At 48.9% G+C, this 18,081-nt stretch overlaps 2 protein-coding genes across 6 annotated transcripts in view; one reads left to right on the top strand and one right to left on the bottom strand.

The window, feature by feature from the left end:
* The window catches only part of PRMT7 (protein arginine methyltransferase 7), a 38,538-nt gene extending 26,108 nt beyond the window's left edge, over positions 1–12,430 (top strand). For 3 of the 5 annotated variants that reach the window (XM_079116856.1, XM_079116858.1, XM_079116857.1), the window contains exons 9-18: positions 203–330; positions 1,218–1,353; positions 2,295–2,378; positions 2,851–2,898; positions 3,735–3,824; positions 7,402–7,563; positions 8,627–8,701; positions 10,997–11,157; positions 11,899–11,995; positions 12,219–12,430. In XM_079116856.1, coding sequence (XP_078972982.1) covers positions 203–330; positions 1,218–1,353; positions 2,295–2,378; positions 2,851–2,898; positions 3,735–3,824; positions 7,402–7,563; positions 8,627–8,701; positions 10,997–11,157; positions 11,899–11,995; positions 12,219–12,389 — 1,152 coding nt within the window. In that variant the 3' untranslated portion in view covers positions 12,390–12,430. Of the gene's footprint in view, positions 1–202; positions 331–1,217; positions 1,354–2,294; positions 2,379–2,850; positions 2,899–3,734; positions 3,825–7,401; positions 7,564–8,626; positions 8,702–10,611; positions 10,670–10,996; positions 11,158–11,898; positions 11,996–12,218 lie in introns of those variants that run through there. The other 2 variants (XM_079116859.1, XM_079116860.1) reach the window with 2 other exon arrangements.
* A 1,001-nt stretch (positions 12,431–13,431) lies between these two features.
* Positions 13,432–18,081, bottom strand: part of SMPD3 (sphingomyelin phosphodiesterase 3) — an 84,897-nt gene continuing 80,247 nt past the window's right edge. Inside the window, exons 8-9 of the mRNA XM_079116869.1 lie at positions 16,643–16,805; positions 13,432–16,413 (exon numbers count right to left, since the gene is read on the bottom strand). Of these exons, the coding sequence (XP_078972995.1) occupies positions 16,312–16,413; positions 16,643–16,805 (265 nt within the window). The 3' untranslated portion in view covers positions 13,432–16,311. The remainder of the gene's footprint in view (positions 16,414–16,642; positions 16,806–18,081) is intronic.

Here is an 18,081-nt window from a genome sequence, read left to right as displayed (position 1 = left end):
CCAACAAGCTTTTGGGCCACTGGCTTCCCTGATTTGAGAATTTTTTTTTTTTTTTTTTAATCTCTTTGGCCACAGTAGCCAGCTATAGTCTATACCATGTCTCCCTGCAAACTGATATTTGGCCTTGCTTTTAGCCTCTGGATTAGAAGCATTGCTTTAGTTGCAGCTTGGTGACAGCTGCTGACTCTAGTTCCCATTTCAGTGGCGGGACCATTGGATGCAGTGTGTGTACTTCCTGCCACAAGAGGAACCTGTTGTACGGGGCACAGCCCACTGCCTGGTAGCCCACCACGATGACTACTGTGTATGGTACAGCCTTCAGAAGACCAGGTAGGCCTGCAGGTTGTGGAGGTAGAAGACTGGGCCTTGGAGACTGCACATTGATGTAAATTCCCCATGAACAGACCTTGTAGAGGTGCGAGGCAAATTTGTTTCCAAACAGAATACAAGAATCAAGGTTTGTGGCTGGCTGCTCAATTCACAATAGCCAGACTGTGGAACCAACCTAGATGCCCTTCAATTGATGAGTGGATAAAGAAACTGTGGTATATATATACTATGGAATATTACTCAGCCATAAAGAATGATAAAATTATGACATTTGCAGGCAAATGGATGAAATTGGAGAATATCATGCTAAGTGAGATAAGCCAATCTCAAAAAGCCAAAGGACGAATGATATCGCTAATAAGTGGAGGTTGACACATAATGGGGGGGAGGGAAGGGTTAGAGTTAGGGTTAGGGAGGGGGACAAGTATAGAGGAAGGAACTACTGTATAGAGGGTAAAGAGGGGTGGGAGGGGTGGGGGGAAGGGAAAAAAATAACAGAATGAATCAAACAACATTGCTCTATGTAAATTTATGATTACACAAATGGTATGCCTTTACGCTATGTACAAACAGAGAAACAACATGTATCCCATTTGTTTACAATAAAAAAAAAAAAAAAAAAAAAAAAAAGGTTTGTGGCTGGATGTGTCAGAGACCATTTGTGTATACTCAGAAGAGGCTTTCATGATTGTTTTACAAAATGTCTGCAGTCAGAGGGCCCTGTAACCTCCAGTGCCTACTCAAGAGCCATTGTTCAGACTCATACCCTAAGGAGACTTTAGGGCCCAGGTCATATTCTGCTGGGCAGGTTCCTGTGCCATGCCTACCTGCTCTTTGGTATCTGGTAGGTTGTGTTCACCACCATATCTATTCATTTCCTGGTCCAGCCCTGAAGAAAATGGAAGAGTCCACCAAATGCGCCCTGTCTGTGACTGTCAGGCTCACCTTCTCTGGAACCGGCCTCGATTTGGAGAGATCAACGATCAGGATAGAACTGATCGTTACGCCCAGGCATTGAGGACTGTGAGTGTCCAACTCTTTGGTTCCCATGGACTCCATCATTCTGCTTACAATTTACTAATCTTGTTTTCTGTTTTCACTCATCTGTGAATGGCTTCTGCTGGCTCCATCAGGGGTGGGCACTAGAAGGCCAGAGAACTTGCTCTGAACTTCCAAAGGATTTGCTCTCTGCTCCTGTGAGAGCTTCTCTGAGAACCTTCTCCCAGCCCACATCTGTCCTGCTGAACACCTTTGCCTTTGTGGCCACCAGCCATCAGTGTGGGTGAACCCAGGGACATTAGCCCCCATCTTCTCTTTTCATCAGTTGCTCATTTCTAAGGTTTTCTGAAATGCAAATCTGGCCATGGAAAACCCTATGCTGAAAACCTTTGCTGCTGCTGCTTATAACAGGGCACTTAGACTGGGGACCTCAGGTTTAGAGGGGCCCTTCTGGACCCTTTGGAGTTATATACAGAAATACATGTGCATGTGTGTACATGTGTGCCTTTTTTAGGGAGAGAAAGGATTCAGGCTGCCCTAAATTCCTCACCAAGGAATCTGGTCTATAAAGGCACCCCTGTCTTTGGGTAGTCACTTGAAACACATGGGTCAGATAGAGAAGAAACTTATCATTGTAGACTGGGAGGTGGCTTCCTGCAAGCGGAACAGGCCTTCAGCCAGGTCTTCTAGGTGGGTTGAGGAGGATCTTTCCCAGCAGTGGGCACTGATGGTGAGATGTGAGCAAAAGTGGGTGGTGGTTACTGCATGGGTCCTGAAGACAGACATGACAGCATGGGGGCCCAAGAGGATCCAACCTAGCAGTGGGGAATATGGAATGAGATCAATTTCATGATCAGAGTCCGTGTATGTGGGATTGGGAGAGGGGAAGCCCTTCTGTCACTTTGCTCATAGGAATATCCTAACAAAGTAAGAACACTTGTGCTCAGTCTGTTCTTTTCCTGCAGGTGCTAACCCCAGACACAGTCTGCCTATGTGTCAGTGATGGCAGTCTGCTCTCCGTGCTGGCTCATCACCTTGGGGCACAGCAGGTACTGGACACATGTCTTTCTGTTGGCTTCCTAAAGTTGGTTCTTTTATCTTTATCTTTTTAATTTCATTTATGTTTGTTTACTTTTCTACTCCCCCCCCCCGTTTTTTTTTTTCATTTTTTGAAGGTTGGTTCATTGAGTTAGGGAATTGTGTGGTTCATGTACACAATTCTGCAATCAAAGCTCTTTGTAAGTGCAGATATGTGGGGTGTGGTTGGTTTAGGAGCTGAGGGATTTTCCTGCCTGTGCCAGCAAGTCAGGCTGTAACCACTGCCATGTAACTGCAGCTCAGTGTTCTGAATTGGCCACCTTGCCAGGATCAGCACCCAAAGTAGGTGCTGTCCCAGGTAGGTGGTAAATACAGAGTTGTTTGGGTGAGGTCTTCTGCCCTGGAATGGTTTTGTCATGTTTTCATCTTGGATTTCCTGCTGTGCTAAGTGCATCTCTGATAACTCATAGTTGTTCTCTCTAGGTATTTACAGTTGAGAGTTCAGCAGCTTCCCATAAACTAATGAAAAAAGTAAGTGATGATTGTTGCTGAATTAATGAGGGGACCTTTGGGGCTTTCCTTCCTGAGTATCGAATGGGTCTTTGTAGCAACATTGGTACCAAAGAAATGGGAGAAGTAGTTGCTGAATTGAGATTCTTTCTTTCTTCCTTTCTTTCTTCCTTTCTTCCTTCCTTTCCTTTCTTTTCTGTGCTTTCTTTCTGCCAGAGAGCTGGACTGGATGTCTTCTGGGACTACCATCAAAGTAGAAGCAAACATTAGAGCTCTGCTTTGATTTTATGTGGTTGAAGAAATTTAAGCTTTCTTCCCACTTCACATACAACTAAGAAAACTAAAATCCCTGCAGCTCTACAACTGAGTGATTTGTCCCTGGGACACCTGTGCTCAGGGAGTAACTGCTTTCACCCTGACTACAGATGTCATTTCTCTCCCTGGCAGTGATTGGTTTGATTTCCTTTCTGAAGGATAACCTGCCTCCACCAGAACTTTAAGCCTGGTGCTTAGTTCTGCCATGTGCCTATAAGAAAAATGTCTGTTGTTGACTTGCTCATGACCTCATCCTTGGTCTGTAGGAGGCCTCTTGAGAGGACCTCAAAGAGTTATCCTCCAGAGCCATTTGGCCAGAAAACTCAAAGCAGAGAAGACAACATTGAGAAGTATTTTGTTTGTTTGTTTTGTTTTTTTTAATTTAATTTTTGCCGTGCTGAAGATTGGACCAGGGGCCTCATACCAAGCAAGTCCTCTACCACTAAGTTACACCCCAGACTTGAGTTTTTTAATTTTTAATTTTCCTGGACCAAAACAGTACTCTACTATAAACATAGTAATTACATTGTTTTCTTTCTAAGATCTTCAAGGCTAATCACTTGGAAGATAGAATTAATATCATTGAGAAACGGCCTGAGTTATTAACAGCTGCAGACTTCGAGGGTAAGAAGGTGAGGAACAGGAGCTATGTTCACACTGGGGCCCTTGAGGTTGGATAGCACAACACTGAGCTTTACCCTGTCCTCTGGGCCACATGGTGTACCCACGTGGTGCCTCAGCTGAGACCTGGCCACTGTGAAGGGTGTGGTGGGTATTTGTAGCAAGGCCCCATAAGCTTTCCTCAGGTGAGAACAGTGCAGCCTGCAGAGGATAAAAGAGCACAGCCCCCTCCCTTCCCTTCACCACACCTTCCTCTTCCCTTCTTCCTGCTCTTGTCCTTCCACTGTAGCTGCTCATCCATTTCCTGGAGCTGTTCCCACCAGAGCCTCAGGGTTACTAAGCATGGTCTCCATGCAGGCTGTGGCCCTTGGGCCCTTGTGACCTGATGGGCCTTTACTTTTAAGAGACACATGTCCCAGATTTTGTTTTTGCTCTTACCTTCTGGTTGCTTCTTCTCAGTCTCCTTCATGGTTATCTCTCTATTTCCTTGATCCTTCCTTCATGCTGTTTTCCATGCTTGTCTGCCCCTTTGTATCCTTCCTTTCCTCCTCTGCTGCGTCTCCTCTCCGGGTAATCACGTCCTTTCCCGTATGTGAACCCAGAGACCCTCAGAGTCAGTCTTCACTGTGGGTAGGCTCTTTACCTTTTGGGATTCAAATCTCTTACGTCTGACTACCAACCCACAATCTTTCCTTGAATATCCCACAAACTGAACTCATCCAAAGCATAACCTATCATCCTTAATCTTTTCTGACAACCTTTTTTTTTGGTAGAAGCTTTATTGAGATGTAATTGACACACTATAAAATTAACCCATTTTGAAGTATACAATTTAATGGTTTTTAGTAAATGTGGAGAGTTTATATAGCTATCAGCCAATCCAGTTTCAGAACATTTCCCCCCAGATCCTCTGGAGCCTCTTGGCAGCCAGCCAGTGTACTCGTCTCCTAGAGCCAGGCAGCCACTACTCTGGCTTCTGTCACTACTCATTTGCCATTTCTGGGCATCTCACAAAAGTGAGATATTACATTATATAGTCTTTGCATTTGTAGTCTTTGTTGCTGAGTATGTCTTTGAGGTTTATCCATGTTGTCAGATGTACCAGTGTTTTGTTCCCTTTTCATATGGAATAATATTCCATTTTATGAATGTGCAATATTTTGTTTATCTGTCCATCTATTGATGAACTACTTTCTATCTCTGGATTTTTCACTAGTACATTTTTTGTAAATGGACTGGACTGTTACTGTGTTTACCTATTTTGAATAATTCTGCTATGAATATTGGTAAGTGTGAAGGTCTGTTTTCAGTTTGCTTGAGCAGATACCTCAGTTGTATGGAAACTATGTTTAATTTTTTTACTTTTTTTTGGTACTGGGAATTGAACCCAGGGCGCATCACCACTGACTGAACTACATCCCCAGTCCTTTTTATATTTTATGTTGAGATAGGGTATCTAAGTTACTAAGGCTGGCCTCAAACTTGCTATCCTCAATCTCCTGAGTCACTGAGATTACAGGCATATGCCACCACACCTACCTATAAATTATGTTTTATTTTTTAAGAAACTGCTAAACTGTTTTCCAGAGTGGCTATATCATACATCCCCATCAGTATAATGTGAAGTTCCAGTGTCTCAGTATCTTTACCACCACTTGATATTATCTCTTTTTTAGTATAACCATTTTATAGGTGTGCAGTGAGTGACATCTCAGTGCAGTTTTAATTTATATCTGCCTGATGACTAATGAACACACTTTTCATGTGTTTATTATCTATTCATATGTTTGTTTGGTGAAATGTCTGTTCAGGTCTCTTGCCTTTAATTTCCTTTTTCTTTTTTTTTTTTTTTTTTTTTTTTTTTTTGGGTGCTGGGGATTGAACCCAGGGCCTGTGCTTACAAGGCAAGCACTCTACCGACTAAGCTATCTCCCCAGCCCCCCATTATCTTTTCTTCTTTTTTTTTTTTTTTTTTTTTTTTGCGGTACTGGGGATCGAACTCAGGGCCTTGTGCTTGCGAGGCAAGCACTCTACCAGCTGAGCTATCTCCCAAGCCCCCATTATCTTTTTAAATTAATTTTTTTGGTAGTTGTAGATGGACAGCATGCCTTTATTTGTTTATTTTTATGTGGTGCTTAGGATCAATGCCTCACACGTGCTAGGCAAGCATTCTGCCATGAGCTGCAGTCCCAGCCCCTCTTGCCCATTTTCTATCATGCCCCCCCTTTTTTCTTTTTTTTTTTTTTTAACATGTTTTTGTTTTTTAGTTGTAGATGGACACAACATGCTTTTTAAAAATTTATTATTTATATTTGTGGTGCTGAGGATCAAACCCAGTGCCTCATGCATGTGAGGCCAAGTGCTCTACCACTGAGCCACAACCCCAGTCCTGTTTGTACTTTTTTGACTGTTGTGAATAGTGCTGCTATGAACATTTGGATACAAGAGCACTTTCTTCCCCCTTAGATGAGGGTTTAAATTTGTAAGCCGTTTCTGTAATACACTGGCCGGATTGCATGTCCTTATTGAGTCAAAGTGACAAGAGCAGCCTTTTATGCTTTGTTCCTGCTGTTGGAGCAGAGGGAAGAGACAGTGAGGTACTCAGGGCCAACCCTGTTCTGGCATCAGTGTTTCCTACTGAGTCTAACCTGATGCCTGTTCATAGGGGCCCCAACACTGGGGAGTCTCATTGGCCTCTACACTTGCTTCTCCCTTTCTGCACACCTGCCTCCTGGCATGGATATTTCAACACCCACCGTAGTCACATCCTGTCCTCAGCTCCATCTACAGACCTTTCCCCACAATATTTCATGCTCCTCAGAAAGATCTTTTAAAATATAGTCGTTATTTGAAACTCTCCTGGTTAAAGCTTTTGGTGATCCCTCATGCCTCTAAGGCAAGCTTTGGTCCCCCTTAACCTGTCATTAGCTGCTGTTGGGTGATCTGGCTCCTGTCCATGTCTCTGGTGCTGCCCTCCCCTGCGCCTTTACCATTCGGCCCTCTCTCCTGTCCTGAGGAGCTCCTGGAAGGCCTTGTTCTTGCTTGGCCTCTGCCTCTCTCTCTGTCTCTGCCTGGAATATCTCTCCCCTTCCTTGGTTTTCTGACGCCCAGTCATGCATTTATTTGTTTACTCAGCAAATGTTTACTGTACATCTGCTCCTGCCAGGCCTTGTGCTGTGGATCTCATATGATACTTGAACCTAGTGGGGGCAGCAGAGTTCAAGCAGCACTGATCAGTTGTGGTATAGCATTGAGTGGGAATTGGCAGGATGCCATTCTGGAAGCTCTTTCTTGTGCTCCTACCTCTGAAGCTCCTGCATGCACCTACCCCTTCCTTGCTTCTGTCAGATGATGACAGTACCCATCCTGTCTCCATCCCTCTATACTCTGGGCTCCTGAGGGTAGGACCAGTGTCTTTCTTATATTTGTATCATCAAGGATGGGTACAGACCTGGTCTGCCTGTTTATTGACTGACTAAGTGAATGAATGAATGGCCCATTACTTCCATGTTTCTGTGAAACTGGTGACCTGCCCTTTGCTTGTAGGCACTTTTGATACCAGGGTCTTGCTTCTGCTCTGGTCCCCAGGTCTCCCTCCTTCTGGGTGAGCCCTTCTTCACCACCAGCCTGCTGCCGTGGCACAACCTGTACTTCTGGTATGTCCGGACTGCTGTGGACCAGCACCTGGGGCCTGGTGCTGTGGTGATGCCCCAGGCCGCCTCACTGCATGCTGTGGTTGTGGAGTTCAGGGTAGGCCACCCAGAGAGCTTTGCAAAAAAAACAAAAGTGGGAGGAGGGTGGGGAACCTGATTTCTTGCAGAGACCTTGGGTGCAGATGGAACAACTTGGGCCTTGATGACTTTTCATATCAGTGCACCACAGGGCTGAATAGGAGAAGCTTGCCATTTTAGAAAGCAGTAATTTGACATATGAAATGGAAATGGCTATGTGTTGTCATTTTACAATTGTGGCTTATCAGAATAATTAAAAAATATAAATTAAATGTTTCAGAAGACAAGCTGTGCGGCTTGCTCTGCTCTCATTAAGAGCGGAGGCTCAGTTGTTAAAGCTTTCTGAGATGTGGAGTCAGCTTCTTTATGCACGAAGAAATTGAAAAGCTTCATTTTAATTTTCTCATCAAAGCAGAACCACAGTCACAAAGTCATTTTGGGAAAGGCATTTTTTTATTAAAAGAATTTTGAAATGCTTTTAACCTGAAATGTAAAATGAATAGCATTTGATATTTCTTTTATAAGAATAGTTCTATCTATTGGTAGCTTTGTGGTCCATCACTTAATTTCTGGCATTTCTTCTGATCATATTTCCAGGTGAATTTTGGTTCTCATGGCCAAAGAGGAGCTATAGAGAAGGATGCTTGTCCCTAGGTTTATGTACCAGGAAGCAGAGGACAGAAAATGGAGTATCAGAGTGGGCCTTTTCCTTGCCATCATTCTCAAGTTCTGCTTACAGGCACCGAGCCTTAGAGAATTGCTGTACAGTTTCCCTTTAAAAAAAAAAAAAAAGGTTTGGAGTGGTCTGGACAGGAAGTACAAAACCGTAGCCTGGTAGCTCGGTTGTTCCCTTAGAGAAAAGAATGTAGTATCATGTCAGTTTGCAGATTCCTAGTCCCAGTATTACAGAAACTGCCCTGACTCTTTGGTCTCTTTGTCCCTTCAGGCCTGGGAACTCTGTTCCAGGTGTGCAGGAATAGTAAGATTCGCCTCTGGTTTTCTGGCCTGTGGACCCTTCTGTTCTTGTCGTCACACTTCTCTGTGTCCCTGGGTAGCTAGAAAGGTCTCTATTTTGCTCATAGGACCTGTGGCGGATCCGGAGCCCCTGTGGTGACTGTGAAGGCTTTGACGTGCACATCATGGATGACATGATTAAGGTAGGCATGGCCATAATTCTGAGCACTATCCTACTCATCCTTTCCACATGGCCCCAGTCCTGGCTTGGGTGGCAGAGGCAGTATGCCGAGAGCTTTTCTGTTTGGGGCAGTGAGGTCAGATACTGCCATCATGTGGTGCCTGTTCTCAGCCCTTGCTGTAGCCTCTGATCCAGAATCTTGGGCCAGAGCCTGTATGCACATCACCACACTGTCGAATCTGTGCCTGCTGGTGCCAACAGCTTGTTTCTTTTGGGACAGCCTTCCTGCAAGGCAGTTTGGTAACCCGTGGCATTTTCATTTGGGGGTTACTTTCTAGGGGGGAGTACTAGAGTGTGGGGAGGATGTGCAAGGAGGTCCTGCAGCCTTGTGGTGTGTAGTCCTGTGCCATGTATGTCGGACTTTCACACTTCTCTGGTGCAGTCTGTAGTAGATGCTGGCAACACCCTGAATGTCTAACATTGGACCAGGGTCTTTGTCCCCCACGGCCCCAGGCAGTCATGACAGTCATAGTGCTGTGTGGCTCTGTGAAGTTTGATCTGAAGAGTCATGGCATGTTTATACATCTACACGAGGATGACAGGATAAATGTCATGGTCCTATTTTTATGAATAGAAAAATTCACATATACACGCAGAGAAAAGAAGGTGAAATAGTGGGCGCTGCCATGTTACCTCTGTGATCGGAGTGGCAACTTTTCCCCCTTGTGCTTACCTTTCAGTTCACATTTTCCTATGTGAACATGGATTTTTTTTTTTTTTTTTTTTTTTTGCGGTGCTGGGGATCAAACCCAGGGCCTTATGCTTGCAAGGCAAGCACTCTACCAACTGAGCTATATCCCCAGCCCCGAACATGGATTGTTGTATAAATATTTTAAGTAATAAATCCTGTGGGTATTTTCCATTTACATCTCACCTTCCCTTCCACACTGACTACCCCTGCTTCTAGAAATTTCCTCGGTCAATAAATAAAAAACAACAAAATAGAAATCTCCTTTGTGCCAAGAAACCACATGCACAAAGGTTTCTGGGTCCCTCTGCTGTGTCTGGTCACTCCACAGGTTTCTTCCTGAGCACCTGCCACCCTTCCCATCATCTGAAGTGTCACACATTCTGTGTCTCACTTGGGTCCCTGCTCCTGATCCTGCCTACCTGTGCTGTCCCCTGTCTCCTTTGCAACTTATAAGGCTATGCCACTCTGGTGTCTGGCCAGTATCTGCCTTTCTCTCTCTCTTTTTTTTTTAGAATTTAACCTTTATTTTTTATTTATTTGGTTTTTATGTGCTGCTAAAGATTGAACCCAGTGCTTCACCCATGCTAGGCAAGCGCTGTACCACTGAGCTACAACCCCAGCCTAGTATCTGCCTCTCGCTTGCATGTAGACCAGATAGCTGAGAATGGTAGACATCTCCACTTGACTTTCACACTGCCCCAATATATCTGTCCTTCTGCCCTCTGCCCAGCGCCTTCCCATGCTCCTGAGACCTAGCATCCCTTCAGGAACATCTTTCTTCCCAACTTATCATTGGTTGTCTGATTCCCAGGGAGCCTCCAATCTGGTGTTCTCCTCATACTGCTGCAGATCCTGTCAGGGTCCCTTTGTCAGCCTCCTGCCCCTCCTGCTTCGTCTATAAGTAGCCCATGTAAACATGTAGATCCTGAATCTGGCCATGTTCCCTCTCCAGGAAAGGCCTATCCCCAAGCCCTCCAAAGTAACCTGGGGATGCTCCTGCCTCCTCCTTCTTGGTTCTTTTTCAGCCATCCCCTCCCCTCACCATGCTCCTCTTTGAGTCACCTCCTCCAGACAGTGTCCCTGTCCCACTTTGCCCACCCCAGCACTATCCCCACCCAGATGCCAGTGCTTCCCCAGGCATTGGGCCTGCTTGCTTACATGTTTATTTCTCCCCACCCCAGCCTCTGAGCCTCCTGTCACAGTGATCTCACAGCTTTAGTGGTCAGTGTCAGTGAACAGGTGAGTGTCCAAGCACCAGATGTTTCATCAACGTAGACCTTTGGTCCTCAGAATAGCTCAAGAGTAGGCATCGTCATCCCAGGTAAAAGGGAAGAAAGTGAGGCTTAGAGAAGTGAAGTGAGCTAGCCAGTGAGTGGGCAGGGCAGGGAGAGGGAGACGCTGACTGACCGAGTGCCTGGCGTTGTTCTGTGAGAACATGCTGCCCCATGTGACTGCAGTTTCCCTCGGGGACCTGGGCTGTAGAGGCAAGGGTGTCCCTGGCATGAATCCTGGAGAGTCCCTCTGGCTGCCAGCTCAGACACCCGCCCCCCAATTCCCTTCTCTTAGTGTGCCCTGGATTTCCGGGAGAGCAAGGAGGCGGAGCCCCACCCACTGTGGGAGTACCCCTGCCGCAGTCTGTCTGAGCCCCAAAGGCTCTTGACCTTTGATTTTCGGCAACCTGTTCCCCAGAAGCCTTTGCATGCTGAGGGCTCCATGGAGCTGAGGAGGTGAGTGGAGGCTCTGGGACGGTGTGGGAGTAGAGGAAGTGGGGGCTGCTTTCCCTCTGGCAGCTGCTACCCATATAGCAAAGCACAGCTGGCCTAGGGGACACTTGTTCCGTCCCATAGCATGTCCTCATCTCATCCTGCCCTTCCTTGCACGTATGGTTAGTCCACAGCCTTCAAGGCATGTGAGGGGAGGAGGAGACCACGTGGGCCTTCCTTGTCCCCCCATCTGTGCCTCTGTTGGATCAACTACAGAGAAATGGGAGCTTGGTTACTATGGTTACCCACTGGACCATTTTCCTGAACTCACCTGGGATTAAAGCAGGTTAGGACTGGTGAGAGCTGCTTGCTGTGAGGCCTGGAAGACCCCACACAGCCCCAGCTTCCTTCACGGAGAAGAGCACCTCCCAACACTAGTTTAAGCCATGAGACCAGAGCTCCCAGGGTTCTGTGCACCAGGTGACAGATAGCACAGGCAGGGCAGTTGCCTGGACTGTGCCCTGCAGTGCACAACTCTGCAGTTGTGATTCTGAGTGCTTGGCCAGGCTGCAGGGTGCAAAAGGGAATCTGAGCTGTGGCTGCTCTTGCTCTGCTTTTTATGTGTGGCCTTTAGTTAGATGGTGTGTGGAGAGTTAGGAGCACCCAGCTAGAGGGGATGGGAGTGGTGAAGACCAGGAAAGCAGAAGGGAGCCCAGCCTGTGCTCACCCATCTCTGTGTGATTCTGTTTGACCCACCACTCCCAGGCCAGGGAGAAGCCATGGGACTGTCCTATGGATGGAATACCACCTGACACCAGACAGTACTGTCAGCACCGGCCTCGTGGAGCCCGCAGAAGACAAGGTAGAACAGTGTGCACCAAGCCCAGAGTGTGCTGGCCCCAGAAGTGGTTCCCCCTTGGGCTCTGGGTGTTGCTGTCCTGTGTTCTTAAGGCCAGATAGCTCCTCAGTGGTTACCTGGCTCCCTAAGCAGTTTTTTTCCACTGCAAGATGCTGGGCTGCAGGCTGGCTAGGAAGGTGGTTCTGGTGCCAGGGACCGTCACGATCTCTTGATGCTCTTTCTACAGGGAGACTGTTGCTGGAACCCCCATTGCAAGCAGGCGGTCTACTTCCTCAGCCCCACACTAGATCCCAGAGTGCCACTGGGCAGCCCTCAGGCAGTCAGCTATGCTGTGGAGTTTCACCCTAACACCGGAGATATCACCATGGAGTTCAAACTCACAGATGCCACAGATTGACCCCCCACTTGTTGAGAAATAAAGTGGTCTGGAGGCTGTGGGCTCTGAATGGGTTGTGACTTTTTGGAGAAAGGGAGGCCAAAGGTGCTTCTCTACTTCTAGGAACCTTCATATCCCCAGCACAGAGGGAACATTGTTTTTGCAGCTTTGTGCTGCTGGCTACTAGATCCAGGCATGACAGGTAGTATGGGCCAGTGATTGATTTGAAGCTATGGAAAGGCCGAAGAGACTGCCCTGCTTGTGGTTCTGAGCACTCAGAAAGCTCTGGGGCAATATGTCCCCTGCCCTGTCCACAAGGGCCTAGAAGCACAGGGCCCTCTTAGCTGGGCACTGCTCCTGGTGTAACCTTCCTAGCTTGTCTGTTTTCTTGGACTTCCAGGTCCCTGCCCATCTGGCTTCACTAGGAGGGCCTTCAAGAGGATCAAGATGCTGAGCTGTGGCTGGGCTCCTGGGGCTTGAAGACCCCGGTAGAGCCAAGGTCGAGAGGACTGGGTTCTGACCCTTTCTGCACTGGGTAGCTGCACAAAGTCATATCCATAAGTATGTGGGCATCTGGCCTCAGTACACGCTGGCAGATGGCCTGCAAAGCCTCAAGCCTGATACGGGGAAGAGACTGTCTCATAGCAGTTCCTGAGGGGCAGCCCTGGGACTTCAGCCATCAGGAAGAGGAGCCTGGAAGTGCAGCCCTTTCCCCTGGGCCTGTTTGTATCATTGGAAGGCCTGTGCTCAAAAGTTGAGCAGATGGAGTGTGGTACAGACCACCCGAGCTTTGCTTCAGCAGGGACAGCCAGCAGTGCCTGTGGAGGCTGCAGCCTGGATTCCCACACACTCAACATGCCTTTCAGCTCTTGACCTCCCAGTTCTCAAAGAAAATGGGAGATAACCAAGAGAACTTGGATGACCTGGGGTCCTGGCATTTGGAAGTAGATTTGAGTTTTGTCCCCATAATCATCTCCCCTTGCCCCTGGCTGCCCAACCCCCAGGTGTGGAGCCAGCAGGGTCTGCCCCAGCTTGTCGCTCAAGTAAGTACAGGACACCAGCCTTGAGCCTCACAGTTTTATTTTCTCCTCATTCTCCATCCTTCCTTTCAGCACCATAAAGGAAAAAAACCACCTCTCTTTTCAAAATATTTATCAGCTGTAAAGATTGTTTTTCTTCTAGGGAAGAATCGTCTGGATATATATTTGATAATGTTTTTACCAAAACCTTAGGTGTCTTACCATATATAAAACCCCTAATGTCCCATGAGGATACAATACAGAAAAAAATACAGAAATTAAAAAAGTTTTTTTTCTTTTTTTTTTTAAAACAGTATTTCTAAATCTCAGCAAGTTAATACAATAGTTAAAAAGCATCAAGGTTAATATTGATACCTAAAACTCAAGGTGGTTTTGGACAAATGAAAATGAATGTTTCCTTCCTAAGCTGGTCCCACCTTCCTCAGCTTCCCTTGGGATCTGGGTGACCCGTGTGACCACCTCCTCCCAGGTCTTAGATGCCACAGAATCTTGAGATCCTGGCAATGTTTGTTTTCTTTTTTAAAAAACGAAGTGGAAAAGCCCTGGGAGGCCACAGGCGCTCTGCCATGAAATGACTGGCAGGTGGTCTGAGCCTCAGTGCTGAGGGAGGTGTGAGGGGATTTGGGAGGCAGGATGTCCCTCTGGATGCCAGGACTGACCAGAGGCCACCTTGTGATGACAGAAATGACTGAGGCACAGGGCGGTATGACTTGCCTAAGGCCGCCCTGGGAGTTGGGAGGGAGAAAAGCATGTGGCCCTGACTCCACACTGCCCTCACCCTCAGGGACATAAACTGCTGAAGTCTAGTTTAGGGGCCCTAGCCCTGGCCTGGGCTGTTCTCCCTGTGTGCACGCAGCTTAGGTCCTGGGGTTGGCCCTGCCCAGTCAAGCCCTGCATGTGTATCTGCTCCCAAGAGTGGAGGACCTTCCACTCCATAAAGCCTCAGCAAGGCCCTGGGAGGCCAGGCTCTTGCAGGGGAGGGGCAGGGCAGAGAGCCCAGGCAGAACTGCCCGTGCCATGAGCAGCTGCTTCCTGGCTCTGGGTGTGGGGGATGGGACAGGAGGCCTGTGTAGAGGAAGTGCTTCCCAGACCAGGTGGTCAGGCAGATGAAAGTGTCACTGTGGATGTATGTCCCAGTGCCAAGCTGCCTGGGCTTTGCAGAAATCTTCCTCCCCAGCATAGGACCTGGCCTCTGGCTGGCTGTGTGCCTGCTCTAGGTCCCTCTTGCTGTTCAGTGGGTGACAAGGCACAGCTTCAGTGCACCAGCACCAGGAAGTCCAGACAGCAGGGTCCTGGTGCTGCCCCCAGCCTTGCCAGGCAAAGCTGGCCCTGAACCAGGCTGGCTACAAGACCAGGGAACTTCAAGAAGACCAGCAGGAATTGTCAAAAACAGTCCCTCAGGTCGGAGCCTGACAGCTTAAAACAGTAACCTTCCTGTGTGACTGGGGAACAGCCCCTGCTGTCCAAAGGCAGGTGGCCAGAGGCAGTGCAGCTATGGGGCCTGAGTAGCTGCAGGCCTCGTCCCCAGGCCCAGGGCAGATGGGGGACAGTGAGCTGCTGGCCATCTCTGCCATGCCAAGCCTGGGGCTGACCCTTGGTTGCACAATGGCAGAGTGGCTTCAGTGTGCCTGGATGCCAGCCAGTACAACTCCCTGCCCCAAGCAAGCAGTGGCCTGACTACCCTAGCAGGCACACTGATGAGAAACAGGTTGCTCTCCACATCTTGGCCTCCTGCCCCTTGAGCCAGGGTGACCTCCTAGCCATGGCATTAGCTGGGGGGGAGGGGGCACTGTAGTGGATGTGCCTGGGGGTCAGAGCTGCAGCCACCCCTGGGGGGCAGGCAGGCTGTTCCTGAGCTCAGCCACATGTGGGTGGGGAACGTCCCCAGGGAAGGGATTGGTCCCAAACCAGAAAGGTGTCTGGAGGGGAGCAAGAGGCTTGGCAGAAGAAAGAAGACATGTTGGCTTGGATAGAAGAGAAGAAGCTACAAATCTGTCATTTTCAAAAGCAGACCCCCCCCCCACCCCTTTATGCTGTTGAGTCCCCTTCCTGTAAAAAAAAGTGATGCCCTCTTGGATTTCCGCTTATGGCTCCATAATCCAGATTGGAGACTCCTGGAGGAGGCACCTGGTGACCGGAGCCAGCTGGACCCTGGTGTGTCTGGGCTGGGGAAGGGACTCTGTCTTGGGAAGAGCAAAGTTCTACCTAGCAACGTGCAGACCCTTTAAAGGAAGGGTGATTTTATTTTTAACTTTTCCTGTTTTCTTTTTAAAATGTAATCGCCCTTGACTGCAGGACCCTGGGAAGAGCCCTGGGCTGGCTAGTAAGGACACAGCCCTCACATCCCGCAGCGGCGGCGGAAGGCTGGTGGCCGTGCCCAGGAAGTGCTTCTTTGGCTGGTTCTGATTGTGTTTGGAGTTTGGCCTTGGGTGAGGCCCGAGCAAGGGGTCTGGGTGGCTACAGTGTGGCACGTGGCATGCGGGCAGCGTGCATGCGAGGGTGCAGGCATGCGAGACAACATGGGCGGCAGACAAAGGTAATGAACCCTGGACGAAGCTTGAGAAGAGATACAAAGAGTACATAAACCAGTCCTCATACTAACCCTCGGGTTACAAACTAGGTTGTGCTGTAGATCTGTAGAAAATCACGTTTGGAAAGAATGGCACTGGCTAGGCAGCCAGGGGGTCCTGGCTGGCCTAAGTCCTCTGTACTTGGAGAGGCCCAGAGGCACAGAGCAGTGCTGCTTCCAGGCTCCCCAGGGACTGACGGGGGCCCCTTCCCTGTCCCCTGCCCTCCTCCCCCAGCACTGGGCACTCTATGGAGAGGACATGGCCCAGGGATGGGATGTGGCTCAAAGGGCTGACAGAGGCCCTGCTGCTCCAGATGCCGGCAAGTAGGCTGGTCTACGCCTCCTCCTCCCCTGCAGACACCATCAGCCGCATGGCCACCGGGAGGTGGTCCGTCAGGCCAGACAGTTGGGTGATAAAACTGAATTCTTCCACCTCCTGGGTTGGGGGGAGGGAGAGAGGAAGCATTCTGATTAGTCTGGCAGCTTGGGGGTCCCAGATGTGGGGCCTCCCGGCTGGGGTTGTGCAGAAATGGAACCTGGAGAATCCTGGGGCCTAAGGGCCTGAGGGAATAATAGCTCTTACTTTAAAAGAGCATGGACTGGGGGTGGGGTCTGGAGAGAGCCTCAGTGCTATGGAGGATTGTGGGGCCTGTCCCCAGACTCACGGCCTTCCAGTCGGGGCACAGCCCCTCCTCAGCATGCAGCATGTAGTCAATGCGCCGTCCATTGCCCTTTAGCAGGTCCTTCCGCCCCTTCTGACCAGACCCTGGACTCTTGCTCGTAGGGAAAGCCAGGTACTCCCTGCGGCCTTCCTCACTTTCCAGGACCCTGTTGATGGACAGGAAGCAAGGTGAGGCCCCTACACCAGCCCCAGGAACTTTCCAAAGTGAAAGAGGAGTAGGTCAGACTAAACGTCTGGCTCAAGTTCTTTCTTCTCTGAGGCTCCACAAAGGGCATAGACTGCAGGGAAGCCGGGCCAGATCCTGTGAGTTCCTGGCTGCGTGGAACCCTCTAGGACCCGTCACCTCTAGGGCCATCCTGTGCCCACCTCGAGCTGGCCAGTCCTTGCTTTCCCGTCTGAACTCAGATGTTGGTCATGGTACTCTCCTGGCTTTGGTCAGGTTGGGGCCTCTACCTGCTCTCCAGAAGGGTCTTCTGCTCTGAGTCAGTTGGGGACTGGTCTTTGCCACAAGCCTCAGGGACCTGTCTTTCCTGGAAGCTTCTGTTCCCCGCACCATGACTATTCAGGTTGGCAGGGAGCTGAGGGAGCCAGAAGAGTACCCAGGACTTAACTCATGTGGATCATCGCAAAGCGACAGTGCAATCTAGATTATGTCCCCAAACCCATGAGCCTCAGTTTCCTCCTCCGTGAAACAAGAATGTGGCTGTGGGTCCCAAGATGCTTGGGGAAACTCACTGCGTGCTTCAGTGCCTTCCAGGGTTCTATAGGGAGGACAGGCAAGTGGGGCGGGACCCACTAATGCCTTGGTTCTGGGTCTTCTGATCCCTTCCTGGCACCTTTGCCCTAGAAAGCAGGGTACCTGGCTCCTTCCTGCAAGCCTTTCCCCTGGAGCCTGAGCGTCCCTGGACAGGTGGCCTAGAATCCCTCTGGAACTCCCCATTGCAGAAGACAGGCTCAGGCCAGGGGCTGGGGCAGGAGACACTGCCCAGGCTGCCAGATGGTTAATGCCTGGACACACTGAAAAGGTGCCTGGAGAGGCTGGGTTGGCGAATGGATTTCTACCAGGTTTTTATCAGCCTTAAGATAAACACACTAATGACATTCAGAACATTGTTTCGGCTCAGGGATACAATCCATTACTGTCCTTTGCCATTGATAATTAATTCTAGCATCAATGATCTGAGAGTTACTGATAGTCATTTTTTAATCATCATCTCATAAAAAGATAATTTTCTCAGCATAGGATGATGTTTCAAATTTAGTCTATAATCTAATTAATTGGCTCAAATTAGCTGCTAGGAGCCATTGCCATGGCTCTGTGCAGTCGCGGGCTGTGAATTATAAATCAGTTCTGCTGTTGGCCTCTCCAACGTGTCCTTTATGGAAGCTTCACTGGGTTCAAGAATGAAGCTTGTGTCTACT

The sequence above is a fragment of the Sciurus vulgaris genome (genome assembly GCF_902686455.1).
Source record: "Sciurus vulgaris genome assembly, chromosome: 17".
Lineage (NCBI taxonomy): Eukaryota > Metazoa > Chordata > Mammalia > Rodentia > Sciuridae > Sciurus > Sciurus vulgaris.
The sequence above is the reverse complement of the archived record's forward strand: the minus strand, read 5'-3'. Positions and strand labels throughout refer to the sequence as shown.